The sequence below is a fragment of the Desmodus rotundus genome, chromosome 5 (genome assembly GCF_022682495.2).
Source record: "Desmodus rotundus isolate HL8 chromosome 5, HLdesRot8A.1, whole genome shotgun sequence".
NCBI lineage: Eukaryota > Metazoa > Chordata > Mammalia > Chiroptera > Phyllostomidae > Desmodus > Desmodus rotundus.
Genome location: NC_071391.1, coordinates 661,370 through 687,839, shown reverse-complemented (window position 1 = coordinate 687,839; position 26,470 = coordinate 661,370). Strand labels below are relative to the sequence as shown.

General features: G+C 57.3%; 1 protein-coding gene across 8 annotated transcripts in view; it reads right to left on the bottom strand.

The window, feature by feature from the left end:
- AP2A2 (adaptor related protein complex 2 subunit alpha 2) overlaps positions 1 to 26,470 on the bottom strand; it is a 60,749-nt gene that overhangs the window by 13,341 nt on the left and 20,938 nt on the right. For 2 of the 8 annotated variants that reach the window (XM_024574080.4, XM_045183319.3), the window contains 10 exons: positions 21,878 to 21,946; positions 15,253 to 15,395; positions 13,698 to 13,891; positions 10,713 to 10,842; positions 8,183 to 8,284; positions 7,015 to 7,123; positions 5,473 to 5,623; positions 4,104 to 4,272; positions 2,950 to 3,087; positions 419 to 601 (listed from right to left, as the gene is read on the bottom strand). In XM_024574080.4, the coding sequence (XP_024429848.1) occupies positions 419 to 601; positions 2,950 to 3,087; positions 4,104 to 4,272; positions 5,473 to 5,623; positions 7,015 to 7,123; positions 8,183 to 8,284; positions 10,713 to 10,842; positions 13,698 to 13,891; positions 15,253 to 15,395; positions 21,878 to 21,946 (1,388 nt within the window). Of the gene's footprint in view, positions 1 to 418; positions 602 to 2,949; positions 3,088 to 4,103; positions 4,273 to 5,472; positions 5,624 to 7,014; positions 7,124 to 8,182; positions 8,285 to 10,712; positions 10,843 to 13,697; positions 13,892 to 15,252; positions 15,396 to 21,152; positions 21,406 to 21,877; positions 21,947 to 22,464; positions 22,500 to 23,363; positions 23,538 to 23,618; positions 23,961 to 26,470 lie in introns of those variants that run through there. The other 6 variants (XM_045183317.3, XM_045183315.3, XM_071221363.1 and 3 more) reach the window with 6 other exon arrangements.

The window sequence follows — 26,470 nt, the reverse complement described above, 5'->3', positions numbered from 1 at the left end:
CAGTCCTGCCCCGCCTGTCCTCCCGCCACCACAGGAGAGGTGCCACCAAGGAGCCCCAGAAGCAGAGACATGGCCAATCCCACCCCATAACAAGAGCCTCACTCCACAAAGCTGACATTCAGGCCCCAGGTTGGGGGGCAGGTGCCCCTCAGGGTCTTCCCAGGGGCCCCCGTGGGCTCTCACACACGGGGAGGCAAGCCTGAGACACCAGCCCTGGGCACTGTGCTCAGGTGGCCTCTTGAGAGCCAAGGGTGTCCCATCCCTGGTCAGTGACACGGATGGGGATTAGGGTGAGGGGCTGAGAGCCCAGCAGAGGGGTCAGCAGGACAAGAGCTGGGCACTCCAAGGATGGTCAACAGCAGGTGGAAGGGAAGCAGCTGCACCCCAGAACTACGCCTCCTCAGGAGAGCTGAGGTACCTCAAACACCGTCTTGGCAGCATAGCCCTGCACGTCGTCCCGGTTGATGACAATCTGAATGACGCGGTACCACACCTCTTCGCTCACGTAGTCACCAGCAATCCGGATCAGGTTCAGGATGGTGTCCACATACCACGTGTAGTCCACGGCATACTTCTCTGCCAAGATGGCAACCTTCAGCACCTGCAGGGGCAGCCGTTGAGGGTAAGTGCCTGCAGCCCCACAACAGCAGGGCCTCCACGCGGGGCTGCAGGACTGAAGCCACAGGGCCAACCTGAGTGGTGGGCACTCCCACCAGCTCTCAAAGGGGCCCAGACAGTTTGAGATTTGCAGATTTAACTGAGGGAAGCCATACCACCCTCCAGGAACAGACACGACAGGATACCTGTAGGGTCACACAGAAGAGACAGTCCCGGCAGCAGGAGCCCATGAGGGCCCACCCAACCTGACACAGCCAAGCCAGCCCTGGTCTCCCCCTTCTGCCCCCGGTACGCAGAGTGGCCGCACTCTCTGGGTCTGCTCTTCTGGTCTGCCTTCCTCACCAGTCTCCCTTCCAGTGTCCACAGAAGACCCACCGCTCATTTACCGCCACGCACCTCAGAGGGCTCCGCGGGCCACATCACTGCCCCAGAGCAACTGCACCAGGCTGGTCACAACCAGCCCCCAAGCCCCCATGTCACCCTCTTGTACAGGACCGCCCTGAACACCATCAGTTGCCCGCACCAGACCACATCCTGCCGAGCTGCCCGCCCTCACATGAGCGCAGCCACCTCCACACCACCGAACCTTCCCCATGGTGCCCCAACTTCTGCTGGACCCCAAACCACGCCCATCTGCTCCGCCTTCCCCTCAGCCTCCACACAACGCCCCATGTGACCCAAAGCACCATTCCTGAGCATGCCTCCTCCCACCCTCAGCTCACCTGCAGCCATGCACCTGGCCCTCAGGACAACACTGACCTGTGTCCCACTGCCATTGTCCCACAGGGCTCCGCCCCTCCTGCCCCCAGCAGCCCCTGGGCTCTCACCCTCTACCGCAAGCCTGCCACCACACTCTGCAAAAGCCCCCAGGATCCAGGCCCCACCTGCGTCCATCCTTGGCCACATCACAAGCAGGCCACTGCCCTGCCCATGCTGTGTCCTTCCAGGGACAGAAAGGCTCCCTGGGGGCAGGGCAGGATGCACATGGGCTCCAGGGTGGATGTCCAGCAGCTAGCACCACAGCTCAGACACACCTGGCCGGACAGATGGACAGACAGAGCACTTACTGGGGACAAAGAGTGCCTGCTTCACTCCTCATGTGATTAACACTAAGGATTGTCACTCACCATTTAAAAGGGCCTAAGAGCCAACACAGCTGTCCGATGCTCGAAACCAGAAGAAACCACCCCACACAAGACCGCACCGTCTCCGCTCAGCAGACAGACAGCATGAGGAAGGACACCCCAGCCAAGGGCTGCAATACCACGCAGCACTGAGGGCCAGCTCCTGGTGCTCAGCTTAGCTAGGGTGGCCACAGCCTTCACTAAATGAGCCCTACAGAGCTCAGAGAGTGACATGGCACAGCCACACACACTCAGGAGCACCAGCCCAGGAGCAAGTCACTCACAGCCAGCTCTGACGCCGGACACTCACTCCACAAAGCCCCCAAGGAGGCCTCAGCTGCACTTTGCTCCCAGAAAGACAAATAAATGCTTCTCCACCCTGGCCAGGCAGCTCAGTTGGCTGGAGCATCGTCCTGATACACCAAGGTTGCAGGTTCAATCCCTAGTCAGGGCACATGCAAGAGTCAACCAGTAAGTGCATCAATAAATGGAACAACAAATCCATGTTTCTTTGTCTCTCTTCCCCCCTGAGAATGGAGAGGCTGTGGGGCCTCTCACCTTGCCAGCTCCGCTCCACAGGCTGACGCTAAGCCCGAGGCCCCAGGGAGACCAGCAGCAGACCCGCATGGACCACACACAGCACAGGCCCTGCTCTCTGCTGGCCATGAGCAGTGGGACTCCCCGCCTCAAACTCGGCGCAAGCACTTGTCTTCCACAGAGTTAGTGTCTGCTGAGCTCACACAGTGTGTCGGGTGTGCGCACCCTCTTTGCAGACAACAAAATAACACTAGAAACTGAGACGGCTGGGTAGTACACAGGGAGGGTTCGGGTCCTGTTCTTCCTAGATACACCACCGAGGTGTTGGGGAAGCACGCCAAGCAAAGAAGGGTTAACTCAAAGGTCTGAACCCAGTCTTGCCCATGGGACTCTGCACCCAGGCGGACCTCAGCCACTCCCACTGAAGCCCCCGCGGAGCCTGGGCGGCAAAGGTTTCCCTGACTGCGTGGGCAGTGCCCGAACGGCTCGTCACTGGCTACTGTTCCAAGACTGAAAGCCTTCCCGAAAACATGGATTAAAAAGCTAAAGTAAAGGGAACTTTTACCCAGGATCTCAGCAAGTCTGTGGAACAGAACCAGAGCCATACTAAGGAGACACTTGAGCTGAGAGGCACAAGCGTCTGTGGCCGGTGACAGCTTGTCAGACTCACAATCTCTTCTCGAATGGAGTAGTCAGCTGTCTCCAAGTAGCTCAGCATCTCGGCCACGATCTGCTGGGCGTTGCTGCGGTCGCACATGGCGTAGAGGAGGTCCACGGCCCGCTGCCGCACGCTCACGTCCCGCTCCGTCTGGGGGACGAGGCACAGAGTGAGGGGCCCAGGACGACCCGTGGGCTGGCTGGACGGGCCTCCACTGGGGTCCCGACACTCACTCGGAGCTCTGCTCACTCACCATCCGAGTGCAGGGACCCCCACAGGCTCCAGTCAGGCGGAGCCCCTCACATGCCAGCTCACTGGCCCCCTCACCCCTGCACTGCCCGGAATCAAGCTCCGTCTCCTAGGGGACAGACAGGTCAGAGGCCTGTCTCCTGTGTGGTCACAGACAGTCACCTTCCATGTTGCCTAGGGGCGTGTCACCGTGCCCCTCGTGCCCCACCCCGGGCCTGCACATCCGTTTCTCAGCGCAAGATGGCCTAAGCAGCGCCAGTTCAGGGCCAAGTGACGTGTAAAAGCAACAGCGAGTCTGTGAGGCCATGGACTGAGCACACACCTGACCGGGGCCTGGAGGGACCCAGAGCAGTGTGAGGTTTGCTCCAAACCCCTGGGCCTTCCATTCAAATCAGCACCCAAAATGTCTGCTAAATTTGCACAAACACGAAGCGATAGTCAGACCTCTTCTTAGTCTGACTAAGCCTGGGGCAGGACAGCAGGCTCAGCAGGCCCCCTCCTGCTGCCAGCTCTCCCACGCGCTCACGAACAGCTGGGAAAGCCACGGACACTGACATGTCTGACGACAGGACAGACAGCCCCCACTTGGCTCTTCCAAGTCTGGAATTTTAATTCCTTGAAAAAAGTGAATTTTCTTTTGCAAACGGTGAGTTTTCTTGGAGAGATAGGCAGATTTCACCCTGCTAGCAGAAAGAACTGCCCTGTCGTTGCAGACATGGATCAGTGCGGCCCTGACAGGCGGGGGACGCAGTGCCAGGGCTGCAGCCGACAGGGGCCGCCTCACAGGTGGGGCACAGAAGGGCCTGGGCCACCGCACGGCAGTGCCAAGGGGAGCCGTGCCCCAGAGCAGCAGCCTGGCCCGCGCCCACCGGTAGTGCCCCCAGGGTGATGCGGGGCCCTGAGCGCAGAGCGCTTGCCTTCAGAGCATTGATGACCGTCTCCATGTGCGTCTTGACAGCCTCGTGGGAGAACTCGGAGCTGGCCAGTGTGCACATGCTCTCCAGGGCCAGGTAGCGCAGGTTGGTTTCCCGGTGCTGCAGGAACTGGCCCAGCTGGTTGCAGGCACGAACGAGCAGGTTGGGCTCGCTGAAGGGACAGGAGAAGCTGGTGAGCAGGGCCACGTGCACTTCAGCATGGCAGCAGCAACGCAGCGCCACGTTCAGTCGCCACGCCACTCAAGTGAAGACTGCGGGGCCTCCCAAGACATGAAAGCCCTAACCGTAAACCCAAACGTTGGTTTTGGTCCTCAGGTAGTGCCCACAGTCAGACCACTGGGGCCTTTCCAAGCACACCGGCGCAGGCCCACCCACTGTAGAGAAGCTGGGACAGATGGGGCACCCTCCCAAACCCAGATGCTCCTGCAGCGCCATCCCATGGCCAGGAACAGGACTGCGGCCAGAGGCCCCAGCCAGGAGAGATGCCACACAGGAGCCCTGACAATGAGGGGACACTGGAGGGGCAAATGTGGAGACACGGATGCAAAAGAGGCTCGTGAATATTTAAGTGCCAGTTCCCAGGAAATTGGGTTAGGTCTCTGCTCACTCCCTCCTTTGTCCTCACGAGGCTGTTGCTCTTTACGTGCATTTTCTGAAGACATAAAGGCCTCCTCTGATATGGAAAGTTCTGTGGGAAGTGCGACTCGCACTGCGTGCTGTCACAGGCATGTGCAGGAGCAGGGCGCAGAAGACAGCTGGGAGAGGGTTTGCATGGCCCGCGGTGCTCCCTGCACTGCCTCATAGCTCCATGTGGGGCCACACTGTCGCTGTCATGGGGCTTCTAGGACACAGCCCCACGAGCAAGGCCACACGCAGGCAGCTTGAAAGCAGGAGCTGCACAGAGACGGCAAGGCAGCAAATCCCCCCCCACTGCCCCAGGGTACCTGTCCCCTCTCTGTGTGGCACCGACACGCATGGTCACCTCCACACTCCCCTATGGCCTACCGCCGGCACTGGCTGCTGCTCTCTGCCACAGGAGCACTAAGGAGACACACTCGGACAGGCACCCGTCCTTCCTGTCAGCAGTGGGTGCTCAGGAGAGACAGCAGATGCCCTCGGGGGTGGTGCGGTGGCTCTGAGGGTCGGAGGGCATAGAAGAGGGGCCACGCAGGGGACAGGCACTGCTGGGGAAGAGGGTGAGGCCACGCACCAGTGCCTGCAGGGTGTGTGGCCACAGGTTGCCCTCTAGGCCTGATGTCAACGAGGAGGAGCACACGTGCCCGTGTTTGGGAGGAGTGCATGGTCAAGCTGGCCATGGGGAGAGCAGCGGCAGGGGCGCCTGCCGACCCACCTGTCGTGATGGATGATGAGGCTGATGGCCTCGAAGAGCACGGCATTCTTGGCGTTGGAGTGCTGCACCTTCTTGGACTTGGGTGGCTCCTGGGCCTTGTTGAGGATGGTCTCCAGGCACTCAGTCAGGCGGCCTCGCACCGCAGGGTCTTCTGGGCGAGACAGAAAGCCATCGGGCCAGCTCCCCCACAGCCCGCCCTGCCCTCCCAGCTGCCCGCCGCAAGGCCTGTCAAGTCGTCTCAGAGCAGGCAGAAACGGTGGCTATTCAGATTGTGCAGCCACTTAAAATAAGATGATTCAACAGCCAGGGAACTACATGTGCATTTTAATGAAATAACACACATAACGCTTTTTCCGAGATATAGGTCACATAAATCAAAAGGAAATAAAGTCTCACGCACGTGGACTAAACACATGACGTATAAAAGTTTAGGGAAAATATTTCTTTCTCCATGTGCTATCACCATATCACCAACAGAAATAAAGAAAATGTTACAAGAAACAATAAAAAGAAGAGGAAATTTTTAAATTTCTACTCAAACCAGAAGAAACAATTGACCAAAAAGAAAAAAACAACAAAAATACCAGAGTGTCAGAAATCGCTTGCGGGGGCCCGGCTGTGGGAACTGCCGCCCCCTCCAGTGGAGAGGCGCAGCCCCCAAGGTGGGCAGAGGGTGCAGAGCAGGGCCTGAGCCACCCTGAGGGACCTGCACCCACAGGCGCCAGGGTAGGTGGAGGTTGCCAAACTAAAGCACAGCAGGCAGGGCGAAGGCGTCAGAGCCTCGGGCTGAAAGGAGGAGCAAGAAGAAGTTCGCACCCACAGGCACGCGGGCAGGGCAGGGTCAGAGCCTGAGTCTGTGTCCTCCTATTTCTGGAGGAGGAGGAGGAGGCAGCACCAGTCCCACCGAGAGATCTGCTGGGCTGAGCAGTGTGGAATGGGTGTGGGGAGCGGGGGTGGGGGGACGGACCTCCCACACCAAGGCTGTGTGTTTCATTCCATACAAGAGACACTTAGTGTAGAGGTTACTTAAAATTAACAAGTACCCTGGATAAAAACAAATCAGGTTCAAATTTAAAGGTTACAACAACAAATCAACCTTTGTGGAAGGAATTGGGAGCACCTAACAAAATTTTCACATTCATGCTTCAACCAAGAAATTCTATTTCTAGGTACCTAGGCCCTGATCCAACCAGTAACATTTCAAAATGAACCGTGAGCACACACACATTTGGTGTGTATGCTGCAGCTACATGGCTTACCAATTCAGGATATAAAGTTTCTCATGGTTTCACCCTTTATTTTAAGAGCGTTTCAGCAACCTGCACAGACCTGAAACTATAAGAAAGCAGAGCCGATTCCGGATTGTAACCACAGTGCCGGCTCTCCACTAGCTGCTCTGGTAAAGCCAAGATGCACGGATGCACGGCAGAGGACCCACAGGACAGGGGCCAGCACCAGGACAGGGCTTTTAAAGAGACCAGGTGGAAGACCCCCTCCCAAGGGCGGAGGCGAGCCGTCTGAGAGGCCTGCGCTCCACCATACCTGGGGGCGGGTAGCACTGTAGCAGCCTCAGAAGCTTGACTGACAGCCAGGGAGCCGGGACAAAATAGTAAGTGTAGTCCTGCAGGTCTGTGGACGCAGACGTCACAATCTGTAAATCAACACAGGTGTGAGCCACTGCAGGCAGCTGTCCCCAGGAGAAGCCCCCACTGCGGGGACCCACACAGACCCACACAGATTCTGGTTCCACAGGTCATGCACTGACTGAAAACCTATTTCATTCAATGTGCTGAGAATATGCAACTCTCTCCTTTGCACTCCAGAGGCGAAAGGGCGGCCGCATGCCATGCAGTCCCACCTGCAGAGCATAAACCTGTGATGCTGCCGCCTCTCGGCACAGAATACTACAGCGCCTATGGAACCCGGTCTGCCCTCTGTGGGCCAGGGAGTGACGGAGACACAGCAGGGAGACCTCTGGTCCCTCAGGAGGAAGAACTGAGTGTCCCGACCCCAGCCCCACACCCCCATGGCCGCCATGCGTACACCCCTGCCACACGCTCACTTCCTTCACTCGCAGTTCCCACATGGCCCCCAGCAGCAGGCACTATCCCCAAGACATCACACGTCCACCACCACACAGCCCAGCGCATCCCCGTCTCCTGCATCTTCACCCTATGAAGCTCCTAGATGTGCCACTTTAAGTACACAAGTGAGCACATTCAAAAGGCTGGTTGTGGCATCTTCAAATTCTACACAGCATCAAAAATGAATGAAAAGCACACAAAAGAAATATGGCGACTTTATAATGTTGACCCAAACAGGCCAAACACAGAAGACCACAGACTGTGTGACCCACTTCCACACAAACCAAAGCGCACAAAGCTGAAGGATGGGCTCAGAGTGCTTCGGCAGCAAAGGGAGGAGCGGCGAGGACTGAGGCCGCAGTGAGGACAGGGCTCCCTGCCACAGGCAGGGGCCCAGGACACCCCACTGGGGCCCCGCAGGCCCCGCCTGCCCAGGGTGAGAGCCTGGAGCTGGGCTGCTCCGCTCTGGGCCCTTCCCACAAGGACAGGGCAGCTCTCCCCTGACTCAAAGTTGAAATAAGGCCAGCCAAGTGTCCTGCGTTCTAAAAAGTAAACGAATATATTAATTGCATGAAATCACTGCAACCAAACCCACCCTGAGCTCCATTCCCCATCCACAGACTTACTCTGCTCAATCTGGAGACGGCCAGAGACACGGAGGTTTTAAACTCTTCCGGGTTCTTCTGCGCTAAGGTGGTGATGAGACTCGTGGCTGCAGTCACTACGCCCTGAAAGGAGGACGCACGCACAGCGCGCGTTTCGGTCCCAGTCAGGCCACCTGAAGTGGACCTCTCATTTCCAGCCTGTTTTTCCAGTGACCCTTTAAGAGCCACAGACTGGCAGCCCGCAGACCGCCCAACCTTGTGAAGGTAGGAAGGCGCCCGCAGGCAGTTTCCTCTAGGCAGCTTCTCTCACCAACTGCCTAGCAAGCGCCAGGCCACCCCAGACCACTGCAGCTCGGCACCCCAGTCCCCGCCCATCCCGTCACCTCGTCCACCCAGTTGGCCGTCTGGCCGGCGGACAGCAGTGCCCGCCATCCCACTTTCTCATCAGCCCGCGTGGACTGTGGACAGGCATTACCTTTAGAGTCGCATGAGTCTTTACAGCCCAAAAGTGAGGCTGTGGAAAAAAGCAGCTGAAAAAGCCCATTCTGCCCCCTTTTTCTTTTAACATCCTTATCCAAGGAAATGTTTTTACTTTAGAGAGAGGAAGGAAGAAAGTGAAGTACCAGTATCAGTCAGTTGCCTCCTGCACACACCCTGACTGGGGATCACACCTGCCACCTAGGCGTGTGCCCTGACCAGAGACTGAACTCACAGCCTTTTGGTGCACAGGACCATGCTCCAGCCAGCCGAGCCAGCCGGCCAAGGCAGGCCCCTTGCGGAAAGCGGCCCAGGCTGGTGGCGCCGGGACCCTCCCGGCAGCACGGGCAGCCCTGGCTGCCGAATTAGCACGAGTCGTGGCTGTTTCCAGTAGACCCCGACCCCTACAGGGAGACGTCCGCTGAGTAGAGACGCTCTCAAATGTGAAAAGACAGGCTGAGCAGTACTACTTCCCAGTGAAGATGTGAGCAAGCTCAGAAACTGCCCTGGGGTCAGGTGCTCCCCTGCCCCCACCCCAACTCTGGGAGCACAGAGGTGGGAGCCATCAGCGCCAGGTGACCTCCTCGGAACCTTGCTGTGCCGTCCCACGGCTACTGGCAGGACGTGAAAGCCACACCAACGAGCCGCTGACTGGCCTCCATCCCTCACGGGCGAAGTAAGTGCCAAAGACTGCCCGGGCCAGACAGAGAGACAAAACGCTCCCACAGACTCCATGCCTAACATGCAGCAGGTTCCACCATAGCAGAGAGCTGCTTACCGCAGCTCCTGAGTGTCTGGGCCTGGCCTGGCTCACCAAATCTCTATAGGACGGAACGAGCAATCCATCAACAAGAGTTGGCTGGAGCTCCTGGGCCACTGAGCAGAGCCTCTGGCTGTCTCTGCATCCCTGCAGCATCTGTGCAGGGAGGAGGGTGGGCCCAGGGACCTGTCCACCATGTGGCTGCAGGGGCTCCCCTGATAAGGCAGCAGAATGGCCTGCACCAGAAACCCATGCACCTGAGCAACAGTGTCTGCACGGAGTGCTGTACCCAGAAGAGGCCGAAACACCCAGCCCCGGCCCATCCACCCTCTGCCACCTTTGTGTAACCCCTGGGTTCCGGGACATTTGAGGGCCCCAGACCCCAGCTCTGAGCCTTCACCAACTCCTGATCCAAACCTGGATGTGTGAAGCTATCTGACCCTCTGAGCCTCTGTTGCCTCATCTGCAAAACTAGGAAATGCCCTGCTGCCTCACAGGGTCCCCCTGAGGGTCAACTTGGGAGATGACGCCTCCCAGCCTCCCGCACTGCTTCTCAGCCCACCGGTGGCATCTGACCCAGCACAAGCTGGTGTAACCCAGCAAGTGTGGCTGGCCTGTGAAGTCATAGTCCTGGGCGTCCCATCCTGCCCCACCCACTCCGGACAGCTCTGCCCGAAGAGGAGGGGCTGCCCTGTCCCAGACACAAGCCTGCCCCAGGGGTGGGGCCAGTGAAGTGGGGACAGCTCACCAACTGTCACGCCCTAACAAGCTCTTACCTCCGAATCTCCAGGTAAAGATCATTTATTTTCAATTAGATTTTTAAGGTAGATTTCTCTCCTGGAAGTCGTACTGACCACCTAACATAGAGCCTCCCTCCACTCGGCAGGACAATCGTCCTGCTTGTCTCAGAGTGTGACTCTCTCACTTACACAACAGAACACAGGCAGGACAAGGCCACTGTGTCCAGCCCTTACTCCTGACCTTGCCTCCTAGTGCCACATCCCACACACCCGCTCAGTGCAGATATCTAACACAATCACTGAGTCACTCGAGGCCCGGTCCTCACCCAATGCACTGGGAACGCCCTCACTGCACAGGGCATCTCCGGAAAACGGGGCCTCTCTCTTGCTCAGCTGTGCACCCCAGCACGCAAGAGTTCCCCAACACCGAGTTCCAGGTGAGACAGACACTGCATCGACTCCTCCCCCCTGAAGAGGGCACTCCAGGCTCAAGGGCTGTGAGTGCATGAAACGCCCCACGGAGTCGTCGCAGTGGCCATTCCTGCAAAGGTGACTCTTTGCCAGAGGCATTTACCAAGTGCTGGTCATTGAGGAGGTGCACCACTCGGGACGCCCAATCGCCCGTGGGGACAAGGTGGGGAGACGTCCGGTACAGGCGCAGCAGACACAGGGCAGCACTCTGCTTTGCGCTGTCCATGGTGTCTCTGAAAGACAGACACAGGAGTCACTTGACAACACAGCCAGCAGGACCCGGGCCCCAGGGAACCCACCCAGAGGCCATGGCAGTGGGCAGGCTGCATAACATGCAGAGTAAGGACGCTTTAGCCTCTGCCGTAACTGCGCACACGCCCCTGTACAGGGGTGTGCAGGACACAGCCACCTCCAGGGACTGCACACCCACCTCACCCCAGAGAGAGTCTGCTCCCTGCTCCCTGCCCCAACTGCTGGAGGGCCCCTGGCTGTGTGGCTGTGTGCAGGTAACATTCCTTTCACTGTCCACCTGGAGATGCCCGCCCCCATCTCCAAAACGACCGGCCAGCAAGCACTGGTTCCTGCCTGCCCTCAGTGCTGCAGACCCCACCACAGACCCCAGGGGGGGCTCTGTTCTGGCTGGAGCACTGGCTGAGGACACTGCCTGGCCACAGCACAGCGTGCCCCACACAGGCCGTCGGAGCACCGGTCAGTGTTCACAGAGCACTGGGCACTCCGGCCTGTCCGCAGGAAAAGAAGGGGTGTGGGGGCTGTCTCTACCATGTACCTCCCATTGGCTTTTTCATTCCTAAATGAGTCTAAGCAAACACAAGAAACTCCAAAGCATATCCACCCCCTACTCTTTTGCAAAGAAGAACAACTTTAGAAAAGATTCCTCTTTGGGCTGCAAACAGCCTGGGGAGTAGGAGTGGAGGCCTGCCCACTCTGGCCGGACCACCCCCACCAAGAGTGGCAGAACCGCACCAACTGCCGAACTTCTGTCCAAGCAGTGGGCTTTGGTGGCTGACAAGGCCGTCGGGGTGTCTGCTGTCCACACCATCAGAGCACACAGGACACGGTTCTGGTCTAGGGTAGCCAGTTTCCTTCCATATTCATAACCCCGAGTCCTGATGGACACAAGGGGCCCCTGCCCAGCTCCCCCACAGCTCCAACACCGTCATGCGCAGCCCCTCTCAGCAAGAACATGCAAGAAGGAGCAGGAAGTGCAGCATCAACATCCTGGGGGGCTGGGGGAAACCGCCGCCACCCGGCTCCAGTCCTGTCAGAGCACACACCCCCATCCCCACCCCCCCTACACCCACCACCCTGCCCGCGCCTGGGCTCCACCTCCGGACACCGCCCCCTAAGCACTCCAGGTCACTGTTAGCTGGACTTTAAGAGTTGACCATCTTAGTGAATCAGGGCTGGCAGGTATCATACTACCACAGGCTTTCAGTGTAGGAGGGACTGGAGGCCCCGCAGGCCCCTCAACTGGAGACATGGCTCACTGGCTCCCTGCCTGCCCTCCTCTGCTCCGGACCCGTCTCCACGTGCCCCTTCATGCCTCTCAGTCTGCACACTGGGCCCATCTTCATTTCAGGGAAATCTTCCTGAATTTTCTTCTGACTACGTCTCAGAGATTATCTCTCTCTGCTTTCCATTTCATTCGTACAACAGGTATTTATCAAGAACCTCCTATGACCAGGCATGATTCAAATGCTGGAAATAAAGCCATAGCCACTGCAGACAGAAACCTCAGACCCCCAGTGCTTGCCATCTGAGGGCAAGCCGGGGCCGGGAGGGGAGGGAGGAAGGTCAGGGAAGGCCTCGCCAGACCTGGGCTGCCCTAATGGGTAAGGGGGTCCAGGGTGCCGTGCAGCCCACAGTGGGGAGCAGCCCTGCACCTGAATCCTCTCCAGCTTCCCTCTGGCCCCCACCCCTCAGCTCACTCTGACCACCTCCAGCCCTTCTCCATCGCGGTGCTGTGCTCTCAGGGACCCTCCGAGCACCCTGCCAAGGCTTCCTGACCTGTGTGTGGCAGTGCCCCTGGGCTCCCCACCAGCTTCCTTGGCTGTGCATTCGAGCTCTTATTTTCATCGGGCTGTTCTGTGGATCCTCCCTGCCAGACATCTCCGTCTGCCCCTGCTGTGACCCTCCTGTGACCCTCCTGCAGAGCTCACATGGCCACCCTGCCACTGTGCTTCCTGCACTCAGTCTAGCCCAGGCTCTTCCGCACGGCACGCTGACACATGGACCCCGGTCATCCTCGCCACGCAGCCCGTCAAGTGCACTGTAGGACATGGAGCATCAGCCCTGGCCTCCCCCAGCAGATGCCCGCAGAACAGGCTTTGCTGTGACGACCAGATGTGCTAGGACTCACGTCCAAGGTCCCCTGGGCAGCACCAGCCTTTGAGAACCACGGACCCAGAGCCCCTACTCCCATGTAGATGGGTATACTTCCTGACATCCTCCACCCTCGCCAATGAGTCTCTGAGGGTCTCTTCCACGTTCCCGTGGCCAGTCGTCCTGAAGGACCTCGTCCCCAAGTTCTGAGCAAGTGCCCTGGGCTGGGGCCCTCTGTCAGCCAGGCATGTCCCATGGACATGGCCCCCGGGCAGTCTCTAAGCTCAGCAGAGTGTCTGGAACATGAGGGGCACCCTCCCTCCCAAAACCCCAAGACCAGGGTGGCCCGGCACCACTCTGAACTCCCCCAGAGCTGCTAGCTCGGCCCCATGCAGGGACTCCCCGAGTCTGGGGGGCAGGGGTGGTTTACAAAGAATCCTCAGCACATGGGGTGTGGCCTTTTCCTCACCACGATCAGGGAAAGGTAAGAAGAGGTGCTGTGCACCACAGGACAACTGTCCCTTCTTCCACGGCCCGTGTGAGGCTGAAGCCACTTCTTGGTTTGTCTGCACTTGGCCGGGGTGGGGGGAGGCCAGACTGGAGTTCGCCTGATGTCTAACCTATGGCTGGTCTCCCACTGCATGAAGTGCTGAGATTAACTCATTCTATAATTTTTTTAAGTAGTCACATATCTGATTTATTTAACATGACAGAGACATTTTTCAACAAGTCACAGGACACATACCCAGCTACGAGGATTTTGGGGATCTCCCCAGCAAACGCCTCGGCCATCTCACGGCTGCCCACATTGGCGACGCAGTGCAGGGCCAGGCCCATGAAGGTGGGGTTCCGGCTGGCCAAGTCGTTCTTGATGGCATTGTTGATCAAGCGGATCAGCTCGCTGTTGGAGTTCACCAGCACAGAGATGAAAAGGTATCCCTGGGTCCGAAAAACAAGAGAATAGATGCTCGGCACCAGCCAGGTGCACATGGCCTGAGGCCCCTGGTGGCCCCACGCAGACCCGAGCAGCCTCCCTCACGACTGCACGCTGTGAGAGCCAGGGGAGGGCCCATCTGCAGGGCGGTGCAGCGCCATGCCTATTACAGAAGCACCACCACGCCTATTACAGAAGCTGGGTCTCTGCTTCTGGCCCTGCCATGAGAAAGTCCTGCAACCTTAAGAGGCAGTCGGAGGTCCCCACAGGAACCAGACAACTTGGCCCTCTCCCCAATCCCACTCGTTTGTCTGCTGATGTGTGTGAGGAACCCAGACCCACTGCTGTCCTGAACAGGAAGGGACTGTAACTTAACAGCTCTATGGTAAATTCCAGAATCCCAGGTGACTACTGTCCCCCCCTCTCTCTGGAATCTGTCTCTGCGCACCCAGCTTGCCCTCCCCACCCAGCCCATGTCACCAGACAGTCCACCCGCTCCCCACTCACTGGGGCAGGGGCACAGTGAGTTCTCCAGACCTGTTTAGTCTTGGGAGGAAGACCCGTGTCGGCACTGTTGCCCTTCCAGCTCGGCCCACCCAGCATGCGCACACTCGTAGCCAGTGCTTTCTGCTCAGACCATGTCACCCCCAGTCGACCCCTCTCCCTCAGTCTCAGCTCGGGACCTCTCCCGGGTGCCCTCCCTCCCAGCCACCCCTCTCTCCAGGTCCCCACTGGGCACAGGCCAGGGCTGTGATTCTCTGTTCACAGGGTGTCCAACGCCATCTCCCCACTGGCCCACATCTGCTTTTGGCTTACTATGTCTCCAGGGGTACCCTGGCACACAGCTCGGTCCATGGCAAACTCCAGTTCTTGTTGGGTAAACACTAACACTAAAGGGAACTCCTGACACCTGGGGTGTTTTTACTTCCGGTAAGCCAGGTCTTTGGGCAACAGAGGAAGTGTCACTGGGTGACACTGGAGAGGGTGTGAAGACACAGTGCTGCTCCGAGATGACCAGGGCCACCTGGGAAGGTACCTGAGGGCAGGAGCCAGCCCTCATGGGAGTGGTGCCCATTCCAGGAACAGGAAGCTGTGCCAGAGGCCGCTAGGTATGCTCTGGGGAGAAGACACCCTTCCCTTCCCTTCCCTCTGAGGCAGACCTCACAGGGGCTGGCACGTGGCAGCTGGCACCAGGCAGCACCAGTTGGAGCCCATGGAAATGTCCCAGACTATGTGGAAATTGTAAAGAAACAGCCACTGCATTAGAAGACCCTTGCCCAGGGAGAGCCCCTGGAAGGCCACGCTGGCACCCGGAGCCCCCTCTTCGACTCCAGCCTGCCCAGCCCCCACCCTCAGTGATACTCACAATCTGCTTCTCCGTGTATCTGTTGGAGCTCAGCAGGTTCACGGCCTCCATGTGCCCAAAGTCAATGTCATGGCCCAAGAGAAAGATGAAGAGCAACTTGCAGACGTACTTCTTTTTACTGTAGCCATCGAGAGCCTTGTCACCTAGAAGGGAAACCAAGTGCTCAATGGCAGGGACAAGTCAGGCAGCACAGGAGCTGGCCTCCAGCAGGGACCACGGCCCGCCAACCCATGCTGACCCTGCACCGGGCATGGGTGGCATCTCTGCACAGGGGGGCACACCGTAGAATCCAGATGTCTGGTCTCCCTAAAACACAGAAACAGAAGACCTGAAGCAGGAGCTGTAAGCTCCCAGGATAGGTCAGCCCTGAGCAGGCACCACTGGAGCCACACTCCGACCTGCCACAGTCCCCCAGGGCTCCTGGAGCCAGCCCTGCCTTACACCAACATGTTAACAACCGCCTGAATAAGTTTATTAATCAGGCAGACGAGCAGAATGTAATCTTCCATCTCACATCAGCTTTAGGACACATCACCCCCCATAAAACCACACAGAAGGACCCAAATGGCTCTACTCTCCACCCCAATCAGAGCCCAACGTGTCCTCACCAGACACTGTGGCTCATTCCAACCATGGCACCTGCAGAACAGAAAACACCCCTTTCGAGGCCCACTTAACACCGCCATTATAGACACCAGAAGCTCTAGGGCCACTTTAAAAGTGCACGATGCTCATTGGAGCCAGCCGAGAGCAAACTGTATAGAGGTGACAACCAGGGGGCTGGTGGTCTCACGGTGACTTGGTGGCCACAGCAAGAAGCCAAGTTCATGGTGCCCCAGCCCTGCCTGTGGTCAGTTGGGAAGCAGAGGCAGCTTCGGCCCTGGGGCCTGGGGAGCAGCTCTGTGCACTATGCAACCGGTGATGGTGTGAGTCAGGGCCACGGAACTTGGGCGTGGCCTGGTGAGGGCAGGCTGTAGGCTGCCTTTCTGGTGTCTGGTGCACGGTGACCCCAGGGCTTCCCCAGCAAGTTTCCAGCAATCAGCCCTCCAGACCTGGCCCCCAGTAGCACCCACTCCAAGGCCTGTGGACCAAGAGGCAGGGTCACCTCAGAGCTTGAGAATGACATTAAGGCGCCCTGCCTCAGGTACGACTCACATGTTCTGAGACGCTGAGGGCTCTGCCCCAATGCTCCCTGTGGCCGGAAACAAAAGCTCTGCTTAATACACACGGCCCAGATGTCTGTCTCCATCAAGAAAGTGTGCGTGCTGGCTCTACCAGCATCTTCCCTAACACTCCCAGCCCGTCCCCAGCCCCCTCAGGGGCAAGGCCAAGGCCGCAGTGTGCACGAGGAGCCCAGGGTCCTGGCAGCCACCACGGGGCACCGCTGAGCCTTGCTATTCACTCCACAGGAGCCCAAGGCCACCCCCAACTGTAGACTCATCACCAGGACCCCGGATCCCAGTGCCACCAGTCAGCTCCAAATGCATGCTGGGTGTACAGGTCCCAGGCAGAACCCCTGCGCACCTCTCCTCCGCTGTCCCACGAGATGGCACTGGAGAGGCACAACTGAGAAAGAAGCCCTCCTGCAGCTGAGGGAGAGGACAGGACTCTGCGATCCCATAGCAAACCCAACCCCATGCTGGTCGGAACCTTCGCACGGCCCTCTCAACATGACCCCTGAGCCCAGACGGACAGCTGCCCACACCAGCAACTTGACTGCCCACAGGAGGGCTCTGCCCTTTGCACACTCGTGGCCTGTGCCTGACCTGGCTAAGGCAGCCACTTCTGCTCTCTCCAGCAGGCTGCGCTACCCCCTTGCTCCAAGGAGAAGCCTCCAAACCTGTCCTCCTGGGGACTCTCGTTCAGCTCTGGAGGCCACACTGCCCCGGTCTCTCACCATCACCCTTACTAGAGCTCAGCATGACTTCTGGCAAACGTCCCTGTAGCCCACGGTGTGGCTCCCCTCCCAGCTGCGCCAGCCTGAGACAGTCCTCCACCGGTCAGTTTTGGCGCTGGGCCAGCCGGCTTTGTAGTCCCAGCACTTTAAAACTCACACTGAGGCTTTTCTGAGCTGTGGATGGGGATATCGACAGTGACAGCCATGTCCCTGGCCTGCCGGTGGATGTGGGGAGAGGGAAGGAAGGACAGCGGGTCATGTACCCCAAAGGCACCCAGTCTGTGCCCATGGCTGTCAGCTCCTCCAAGGCCCACGGCTCAGCAGGCCCTCAAAGAAGCAGGATGCTGTGCCAGGCTGAGCAGTGCTGGGACAGAGCGAGAGCACAATGCAGGCAAGAGGGGGCAGGAAAGACAGCAAGGTGCTTAGGACAGGTCCTCCCTCACCCATCTCTCAGAACTCAAATCTCTCTCCAACCATGTCGGCCATTCTGTCCATCCATGGAGCTCTTCACGGGGTTACTGCAGGCCTCAGTTCTAGAATTCCCACTTGTTCTTACTTCAAAATCTGCTGTGTCACCTTTGACATTTTCCAAGTTTCCTGCTGAAATTTCGGGGTTTCTTGATTACGTCTTTAACACGGTCAGCCTTGTTCCTGATCATAACCTGCACCTGGTGCCGGGTCTCCGGGCCTGCCTGCCGTCTCTGCTGTGGGCCGGATGGCCCAGGGACCTGCAAAGCCCGCTGCAGGGACCCCCTGCAGCCCCGCTGACCGCATCTCCCCCCGGACAGGACTGTCCTCTCGCGTCATCTCGGTGGAAGACCTGAGGTCCCATGAGTGTCCAGGCATTTGGAGCCCCCCCCTCCACCCCCACTGCATCATGACGGAGCTCACCTACTTCCCATCGCTTCTGCCCTGAGGGCACTGCCTTTGGGGGTCTCAGTTCACAATGGAAGGAATGGGGTCTCCACTTTGGTTGGGCTCTGGGCTTTAACTTTTTCTCTGCTAACCAGGGCTGCTCACACTTGGGAGCCATCCTGTGCACTGGAAGGTGTTGAGCAGCCTCCCTGACCTCCCCCCACTAGGTGGCAGTAGCACCCTCCCACCCAGGTTGTGACAACTAAAAATGTCTCCAGATCTTGATAAATGCCCCTGTAGGGCAGTCACCTTGTTGATAACTACCCTGGAGACTTCCCAGGTCAGCAAAAACCCACCTGTGCCTTGGGGGGTCAGCAAATGCTCTCAAGGCACAAAGAGCCGAGAGCAGTGGGCAGTGCTTGTGTGTGCTGGGTGGACCTGCCCTTGGATAAGGTTCAGTGACTCTGCTCTCCTTACTCAGTGATGCTTTCAAGGTTTTTTTCATGCTGTGTCTCTCTCTTTTTTTTTTAATCCTCCCCTGAGGATATGTTTTTTATTGATTTTTAGAGAGAGGAAGTGAGAAAGAGAGGGGGAGAGAAACATCGATGTGAGACAGAAACGTCAACTGGCTGGCTGCTGTACGCACCCAGCAGCCTCCTGCCGTCTGGGACGACACTCCCACCAACCGCCCACCAACCGCCGGTCTGGCCAGGACCACACTGTGCCTCTTCTTAAGATTTCTCAGTTAAAGGGTTGGTCTAAGTCTGCCAGTCCAATGTGGCATCTGAGCACGTGAACCGTGATGGGTGCACAGCGGGTGGGCTCCAAGTGCAAGACACACGGGCACAAGAGGTGCAAAGACTCAGTGTGAAAAAGTAGAAAATGCCTCCGTGTTTTCTTTTCCTATGATTATACACTGCGGTGACATTTTAGGTACGCTGGGTTAAATATGATGTATTAAAATTCACTTTTACTTTCTCAGTGTGAATACCAGAAAGTTCTGCATGCGACTCACATGGTATTGCCCAGGGACAGCATGGGTCTAGCATCTAATCTACCGTAGGGTGGAAGTGCCCCAGAGCGGAACACACACTTGTGCAGACAAGGGGCAAGTTCCCCTCACCTGCTACTGCTCGGGGTACACACGTTCTCAATCAGTGCCCACTGGTTAACGGACAAGAGGGAGCCTCCTCCCCTATACACGATGACCAGCTTAGACGGTGTGAAGGTGGAGAAAACAGTAGGCAGCTGGAAGACTCACCGCCTGAACAGCCGTGAACGTTTTACACCACCACCACGACTCCCGTGTATTAGGATTCCCGTCCTCCCAGGACTTTGCTGCTGTTTCCACATCTGGACACGGCCAGGGCAGCAGACACAGGCCTCTCCAGGTAAAGGCCGGGGTCCACTGCTGGCTCTGCCTTCCTGGGCTCTCCAGCCACAGGATCGAGGGCTCTGCCTTTTCTGCCCAACGCCAGACCCCTCAAGTGAGTAGTGTGCGTTCCAAAACGCCTTGATGGCCAGCGCTGACCCTAGCAAAGCCACACCATCACCTGCTGCCTCCCTCCACTTTTCGCTGCTGTGACCCTCTGGACCCTGGTCCTCCCAGGGTCTGCTTCACGGACAGCCCCGCCTGAGATCAGCAGTACCCCATCTTACAGCTCAGAAAGGAAACGCAGAAGGGTGAAGTGACTTGACGAGGTGGCGCAGCTCCTAAGCATCAGAGCAGGGATCCTCACCACCAGGGGACAGCCCTCCCTTCAAGGAGGAATAAAAGCCACAGCCCCTCACCAGAGAAGATGCACGAACGGCAAGCAAGCACACACACAGGTGCCCCACTGCTCAGCCATGTGGAGCATACACGTTACAGCAGCGGGAGGCTCCACGGCACACCCTCCGGAACCACTCACGTCCAGAGCGCGGACACCCGCAGCCACTGGGGGACCCGGCGCGGCAGGAAGCTCACCCACTGTGGCTGGGAATGCAGGCGGGGAAGCCTCTGAGGGAGACGGCTTGGAGGTTTCTGACGGAACCGGACGCACTCTCGCCCGGCCACCCGGCCGTCGTGCCCCCCCCCCCGCCCCCCGCATTTACCCAGAGGGGCTGAACACCCACATCCACACCCACACAAAAGCCTGCACACGGTGTTTACGGCAGCTTCTTCCTGCCCACAGAACTGGGAAGGGACCAGACGCCCTTCAGGAGGTGAAGGATGGATAAGCTGTGGTCCATCCAGACGGTGGACTGTGAATTCAGGGCTGAAAGGAAATGAGCTACCAGGGCAGGCAAAGCGTGGAGGAAACAGAAATGCATGTTCCTGAGCGAGAGGAGCCAACCTGAAAAGGCGACAGAGGGTCCCCGATGCCACGTCCACGACACCCTGGCAAAGGCAAAGTGTGGAGACATGAAAAGCTCAGCGGCTGCCGGGGTGGGGTGCACACAGGATTTTTAGGGCAATAACACCGTGGTGGTGGATGCCTGTCACTACTCATTTGTCTGCACCCAGAGAACACAGGATACCAAGATGAATCCGATGCCAACGGGGGCTCCGGGTGAGGACGGGTCAACGCAGCCTCACTGGCTGTGGCAAAGGCACCATCTGCTGGGGCCGTCCTTCGCGGGGAGGCTGTGCATGGGGAGGCAGGACATACGTAGGAAATTTCTGTACATTCCTTTTAATTTTGCTGTGACCATAAAACTGCTTTGAAAACATAAAGTCTTAATAAGAAAAGATAAATAAAAAAACTTTAAAGTAATGAAAGTTATAGACCTCGCCCTCAAAAATATACATATAAGCAAACGATTTCACCCATGATTTCAGGCGTTTCCCAGGCCTTTGGGAGCATCCCTGGGCCTGACTGAAAGTGTCACAACACAGTACTTCCCCTGGGAGTCAGCAGGGGCACAACCAGTCACTGATGCCCTAAACCCCACTAGTTTTCCTATCACCTGGCAGCACAGGGGAGCCTCCACCAAGGAGTCCTGTCTCCCTGTCCCCACGACCCTGGGGACTTTCAGCCTGTCTCTAAGTTCTGCACAGAGACTTGAACAGGGCCTCAGCCCGTAAAAATAACTGAAAAACTAAGGCATAAAGGGCGACCTGCCCTTTACAATTGTCATTTAGACTGCAAACTGACACTTCACCTACCTTCTAAAGGTGCACTCCCCACAAAAGGAGGGGATCAGGTAATGTTACCAACGCAGCCAAAACACTCTGACACAGGAAGTGCTCAGGTCCCTTGATGAAACTCCGCACAAATAAGCAGTGGCCTCGGGCGGAGCACGTCTTTATCAAGGCGCCTGCTCAGAGCCTCCGAGTGCGGGTCTGCTGGTGCGCACGCTCAGGTCCCGTGGGGCCAAGCCAGAGCCTCCGTGGACGTGGCTGGCCTAGAGCAGCGTCCCCCAGCTCCTGGAAGAGCCCAGGTCTCAACAGGCGCCACGCCAGCTGATCCACTCTGAGCAAACATCAAATGACTTGAGAACAACCAACAGGTTGACCCGAAACACTTTTAAATCATAAACAGCCATGAGAGTAACTATAAGTAAGAACTTAACTTTGGTTCAAAGTGAAAAAAAAAAATACAACATTAAGAGATTAAGACCTGGCTGGTGCAGCTCAGTAGGTTGAGTGCGGGCCTGCAAACCGAAAGGTTGCAGATTCAATTCCCAGTCAGGGCCCACGCCTGGGCTGGGGGCCAGGTGTCCGGTAGGGGACTCATGAGAGGCAACTGATCTATGTTTCTCTCCCTCTCTTTCTCCTTCCCCTTCTCCTTCTCTAAAAAATAAATAAATAAAATCTTTTTTAAAAAAGATTAAGTCCCTCCTACGTGAAATTTACAACAGAATATTCCGTGAAAGAGGCCACACACTTACCTTTGAATTTTGATCGAATGTTTGCCAGCTCCTTGTTTATTCTCTTTATTTCTGCTTCTTTACTTTTGCCTAAAAAAGAGCACAAGTGTGTTAACTGATGTCTGCACATGCACTTATCCCCTGAGGAGACTGACGCGGATCAGAAAAGGCAGAATCACTGCTTTCAGAAGCCAGAGGCACTGAACAAGCCACCTCTGACCAACCTGCCTCTGACCAGAGCCCTGTGGGCAGCGTGGCCTCCAGTCCACACGGGCAGCAAGTTCCCCTCAACAGCGACACCTTCAGTTCACCCTTTTGCCCCGGTTCTGGAACAAGCAGCACTCAAAACCTGCTGAACATTTCCCAGCTAATAGTTTACTCCCAAAAGTGACTTTCACTGCCACAGACCAGTTTTACAGTACCAACTCCTGCCCACTGTGGCTTCCAGCCCCCTTCCTTGTACAGCCCACCAGCCCTCAGCCTCAGACCACCCCTCCCGTCCCACAGTGCTCGGGGAGGCGAGGGAGCTCTCCACCACACACTGACAGTCGAGCTCCGGCTCCGTCCTGGGTCTACCATGAGGTGGCCTTAATCTCCCAAACACGCACCTACGGAGCACATCAGCATGGCATGGGGACTGGACCATGTCCGCTCTCCCCCACCGAGGCCAAGAGAGTGCAGGTGATTTCCAGGGCTACGCAAGCCTGGCAGAAGTTCAAGAAATCTTTCACCACGTGGGAGCAGGTGAGGCGTTGTGTTTCTTGTTACAGAAACACAAGCCTGTGAATTATCACTGCTTTTTTAAAGCAGGACCCAGTTTGCTATTAAAGACCCTGTCCAGGCCCATCCTTGGTCCAGTGGCTGCACTGCCGGGGGAGAGGTCCGAGCAGCCGCTCCCAGGTGCTCAGGCTCTCCAGTGCTCTCCTCCAGATGCCCCACCTGCCCACCCACTTGGCCTCCTCACCACCCCTTCTGGGACCCATCCTGGGATCCCCAGCAAGGCAGCCCCCTCTCCAAGACACTCCCAGAACACCATCATCTTTCACTACGAACTTGCTGATCAATAGGGCTTAAAACCTGCTGATTTACAGCAACACTCCTTCCCAGAAAGCCCCCAGCAGAGTGGCAGTAAGCACAGGGCCACAGGGCAGGCTCATCAGCAGCCGGACTGAGGGGCAGGGTCTTAGGTTAGGACCACTTCCCGCCCTGGGGAAGCTGCCAGTCCCTCTGGGGGTGACGGTGGGGGCTGCACAGCTTTAATAGAAAAGTACAACAGTCCGCTCTGGGGAAGGAGTGTGCAGCCTTTTGAGTGGACCAGGGCACCCCAACCTCCTCGGCCAGACACTCTCACTCACTGCCCTGCATTCCTGCCAGATCCTCCTGGGGCAGGTCAAGGACCAACTTGTTTGTAAACTTTTCTTTAAAAGTGGTATCTTGTTGAAGTAGGCTTTTGGACCTGGCAGAAAGGCCCATGAGAGGTAGCCTAGGAGCCTTCTGCTATACACACCTGAAGACTGCAGGTGGCTTCGCACAGCCTGGACAGAGTGTGGATGAAGCACTGTGCACTGGAAGGCATGCGTGTGTGTACACACCTGTGTGCCCACACGTCTGTCGGTGTGCGCACCTGTGTGTGTGCTCCCCACAGGCATACAGGAACCTGTCTCCGCTCCCCGCTCTGGCATGCCCAGTAACTGACTGTCGCCCCAAGGCCCTCTCCTCACGGCAGCAATGCCCGCATCAGGAGTACAGCCCACAAACACACCTGGCACTGGGTGGAAGTTTGCTTTTACTCCACGTAGCAAGGCTGCCCCAGGTGTCAAACTCTGCACACGCCTGGGGGATTCCGCAGGAGCAAAGTGCTGCACCAGGTCCCAGGTGCCCATCCCAGGGAAGGTCTTGAAGGAAGTCTGGTGTGACAGTGGTGGCTGTTAACCCACACACAGACTCACACATCGACTCACTACATTAGGAGACCTCTCCCGCTACGCACCACCAAGCCATCGTCCCCCGCGTGGGTGGTACAGCCTGCGCACTGGCTGGCCGGCCTTCCTGGGAACACCAGTTCCTGCTCACTCAAGCTGCACTTCTTCCCAGACACAGGGCCTCACCCACAACTTGGCCACCCCACACTGCTGGGAGCTGGTCTAGCAAAAAACCTTATCTTTTTAGATAAAGAATTCACTTGGAGGGAGGGGCGGGGTTTACTGCCCTACAAGCAGAAACCAATCTTCACCAGGTCAAGTGCCAGCAGGAGTCACCGGATGCAGTGACATGCATCACCGTGCCTGTAGTCTGACCTCTGTCCCACCCCGTGACGGCTCTATCACAATGTGGCAGGTCTGTCGGCCACTGAAGACACCCAGCCTGTAACAGGCGTCCCTGCAGTGGACTTAGGAGCCCTGCTAGCTAATGAATAACCTGGACTAGCCCTCAACCTCTGCCCAAAAACAAGCAACCTGCACGCCCAGTCAGCAGCACAGAGTGCGGCCCGCTGCGAGGTCCTGGGCTGGCAAAAGTGTCCTCCTGCCCCTCCCGTAAGAGTGCGCTGGCCAGTGACTTCCCCTGGCTTGTGAGCTGAACTGGCCAGCAGACAGCCACTGTCCTGGGAAGCAGAGCGCAGGGGCCTGTCTGTCACAGCTCACTACAGGACACCAAAGCACCAAAATGTTAAGGAGAAGTCTGAGATTCTCAGTAAAATTTGCTCTAAATAAAGACTTTTCATCGTGTATGAGTTCACTGAGTAAGTCAAAAGCCCAAATTGACCAAAAAGCCTATTTTTGAAGGAAGGTATTGTTACTAAAATCACACTGAAGGCGGTCAACAGAGCACACAGTGAAACGAAGCCAGGACACAACTGCGGCCCAGGCCCTGCAAGCCACACTGACCCTGACCCTGGGCCATCACAGTAGCCTCTCCACACCTCAGCCTCTCCGTCCATAGGCCACAGTGAGGGCCACAGCAGAACACAGGCAAAAAGCACACACGAAGCTGTGGGCCACAGGAAGCTGCCTGAGCGTCGTTAGGGACACTCTCTCCTTGTCCTCCTCCATCGGGCACAAGAAGTCCAAGCCTCAAAACAGACTCCTCCACAGCCAATGGAATGGCAGATCTCAAAGGAGAGGAGAAGCTGCTGTGCCACAGAAGGCAAAGCCGCGGTCGCCTCTGACCGATGCCCACTGGGTGCTCTCACCGGCTTTGTCCAGCTAGAACTCACTCGCTGAAAGCGCGGAAGTCGCAGGCTTTGGGGCACTCAGAGCACCACCGCGATGCGACTCTACACAGTGTGCATCTTCCCAGGAAGAAGCCCTGCCCCCACCGACAGTGGCTGGGCAGCCCCCCACTCCCACTCTCGCAGCGGCCTCTCCCACAGGCGTCACAGAAGCAGACTCTCCGCGAGGTCTTTTCTGATGGGCTCCTCCCACTTCACAATGCTTTCGCGGCAGCAAGGATCAGAGCGCCAGCCCTCTCGGTGCTGGCTAAGGTCACGTTACATGGGTGTCATCACCACACGGGCCGGGCCATTTCCGCCCTGTGGCCATCATGAATACTGTTGCTATAGACATTCCACCCAGCTTTTGTGTGAGCACATCTCCTTTCTCTTGGGTGGACACCTCAGAGCGGAACTGCTGAGCCACAGGGCCACTCTGTGTGTACCGTTTGGGGAGTGACAAGCTGTTCTCCCAAGGGCAGCGCCACTCTGCCTCACCACCAACGGGGAACAAGCCCGCCAGCCTCGCCACACCTTTGCCAACACACGTCCCTGCCACCACTCCGTCGCGGCCCTCCTGGTGGGTGTGCAGTGGTCTCTGGCTGTGGTCGATCTGCATCTGCCTGACGGCCCGTCACGTGCTTACGGAGCACGTGTACATCCGTCTCCAAGAAACGAATTCACACACTGTGTCCGTTTTTGATTCAATGTTGTGGGTGCGGCCACTTTATCAGACACATGAATTTCAAGTGTTTCTCTCACTCGTGGGTCGTCTTTTCGCCTTCTTGGTAGTGCTTCGTAGCACAGAATTTTTTACTTGTGATGAAGTCCAATTTACCTTTTTTAAAGATTTTACTTATTTTTAGAGACAGAGTAAGGGAGGGAGACAGAGGGAACATCAATCAGTTGCCTCTCACACACCCCCTATTGGAGGTGGGGGGGGACCTGGCCCACGATGCACGCCTGTGCCCTGACAGGGAATCCAGCCTGCGACCTCTCGATTCACAAGCTGGCACTCAACCCAGTGAGCCACACCAGCCAGGGCCAATCCATCTTTTTTACCACGTGTACTCTGTCATAACTAAGAAGTCATTTCCAAAATCACAAAAACTTATTCCTGTTTTCTTATTTCCCAGTTTCAGCTTCCGCATGTCGGTCTATGCCCGTCCTGGTTAACTCCATGCCTGGTGTGCGACAGGGTCCAGTTCCACCCTTTTGCACGTGGATCACGCAGTTAATCCCGGCACCATTTGTTTAAAAGACTGCTCTTTTCCCTAGCAATTGGCCTTGTCACTCTTGTCAAAACCCAGCTGACGGAAAATGCGAGGGCTCACATCTGCACTCTCGGTCCGGCCCAAGGTCTATGCGTGCCTCAGACCGGAACAGCACCGCCTGGCAGCACATCC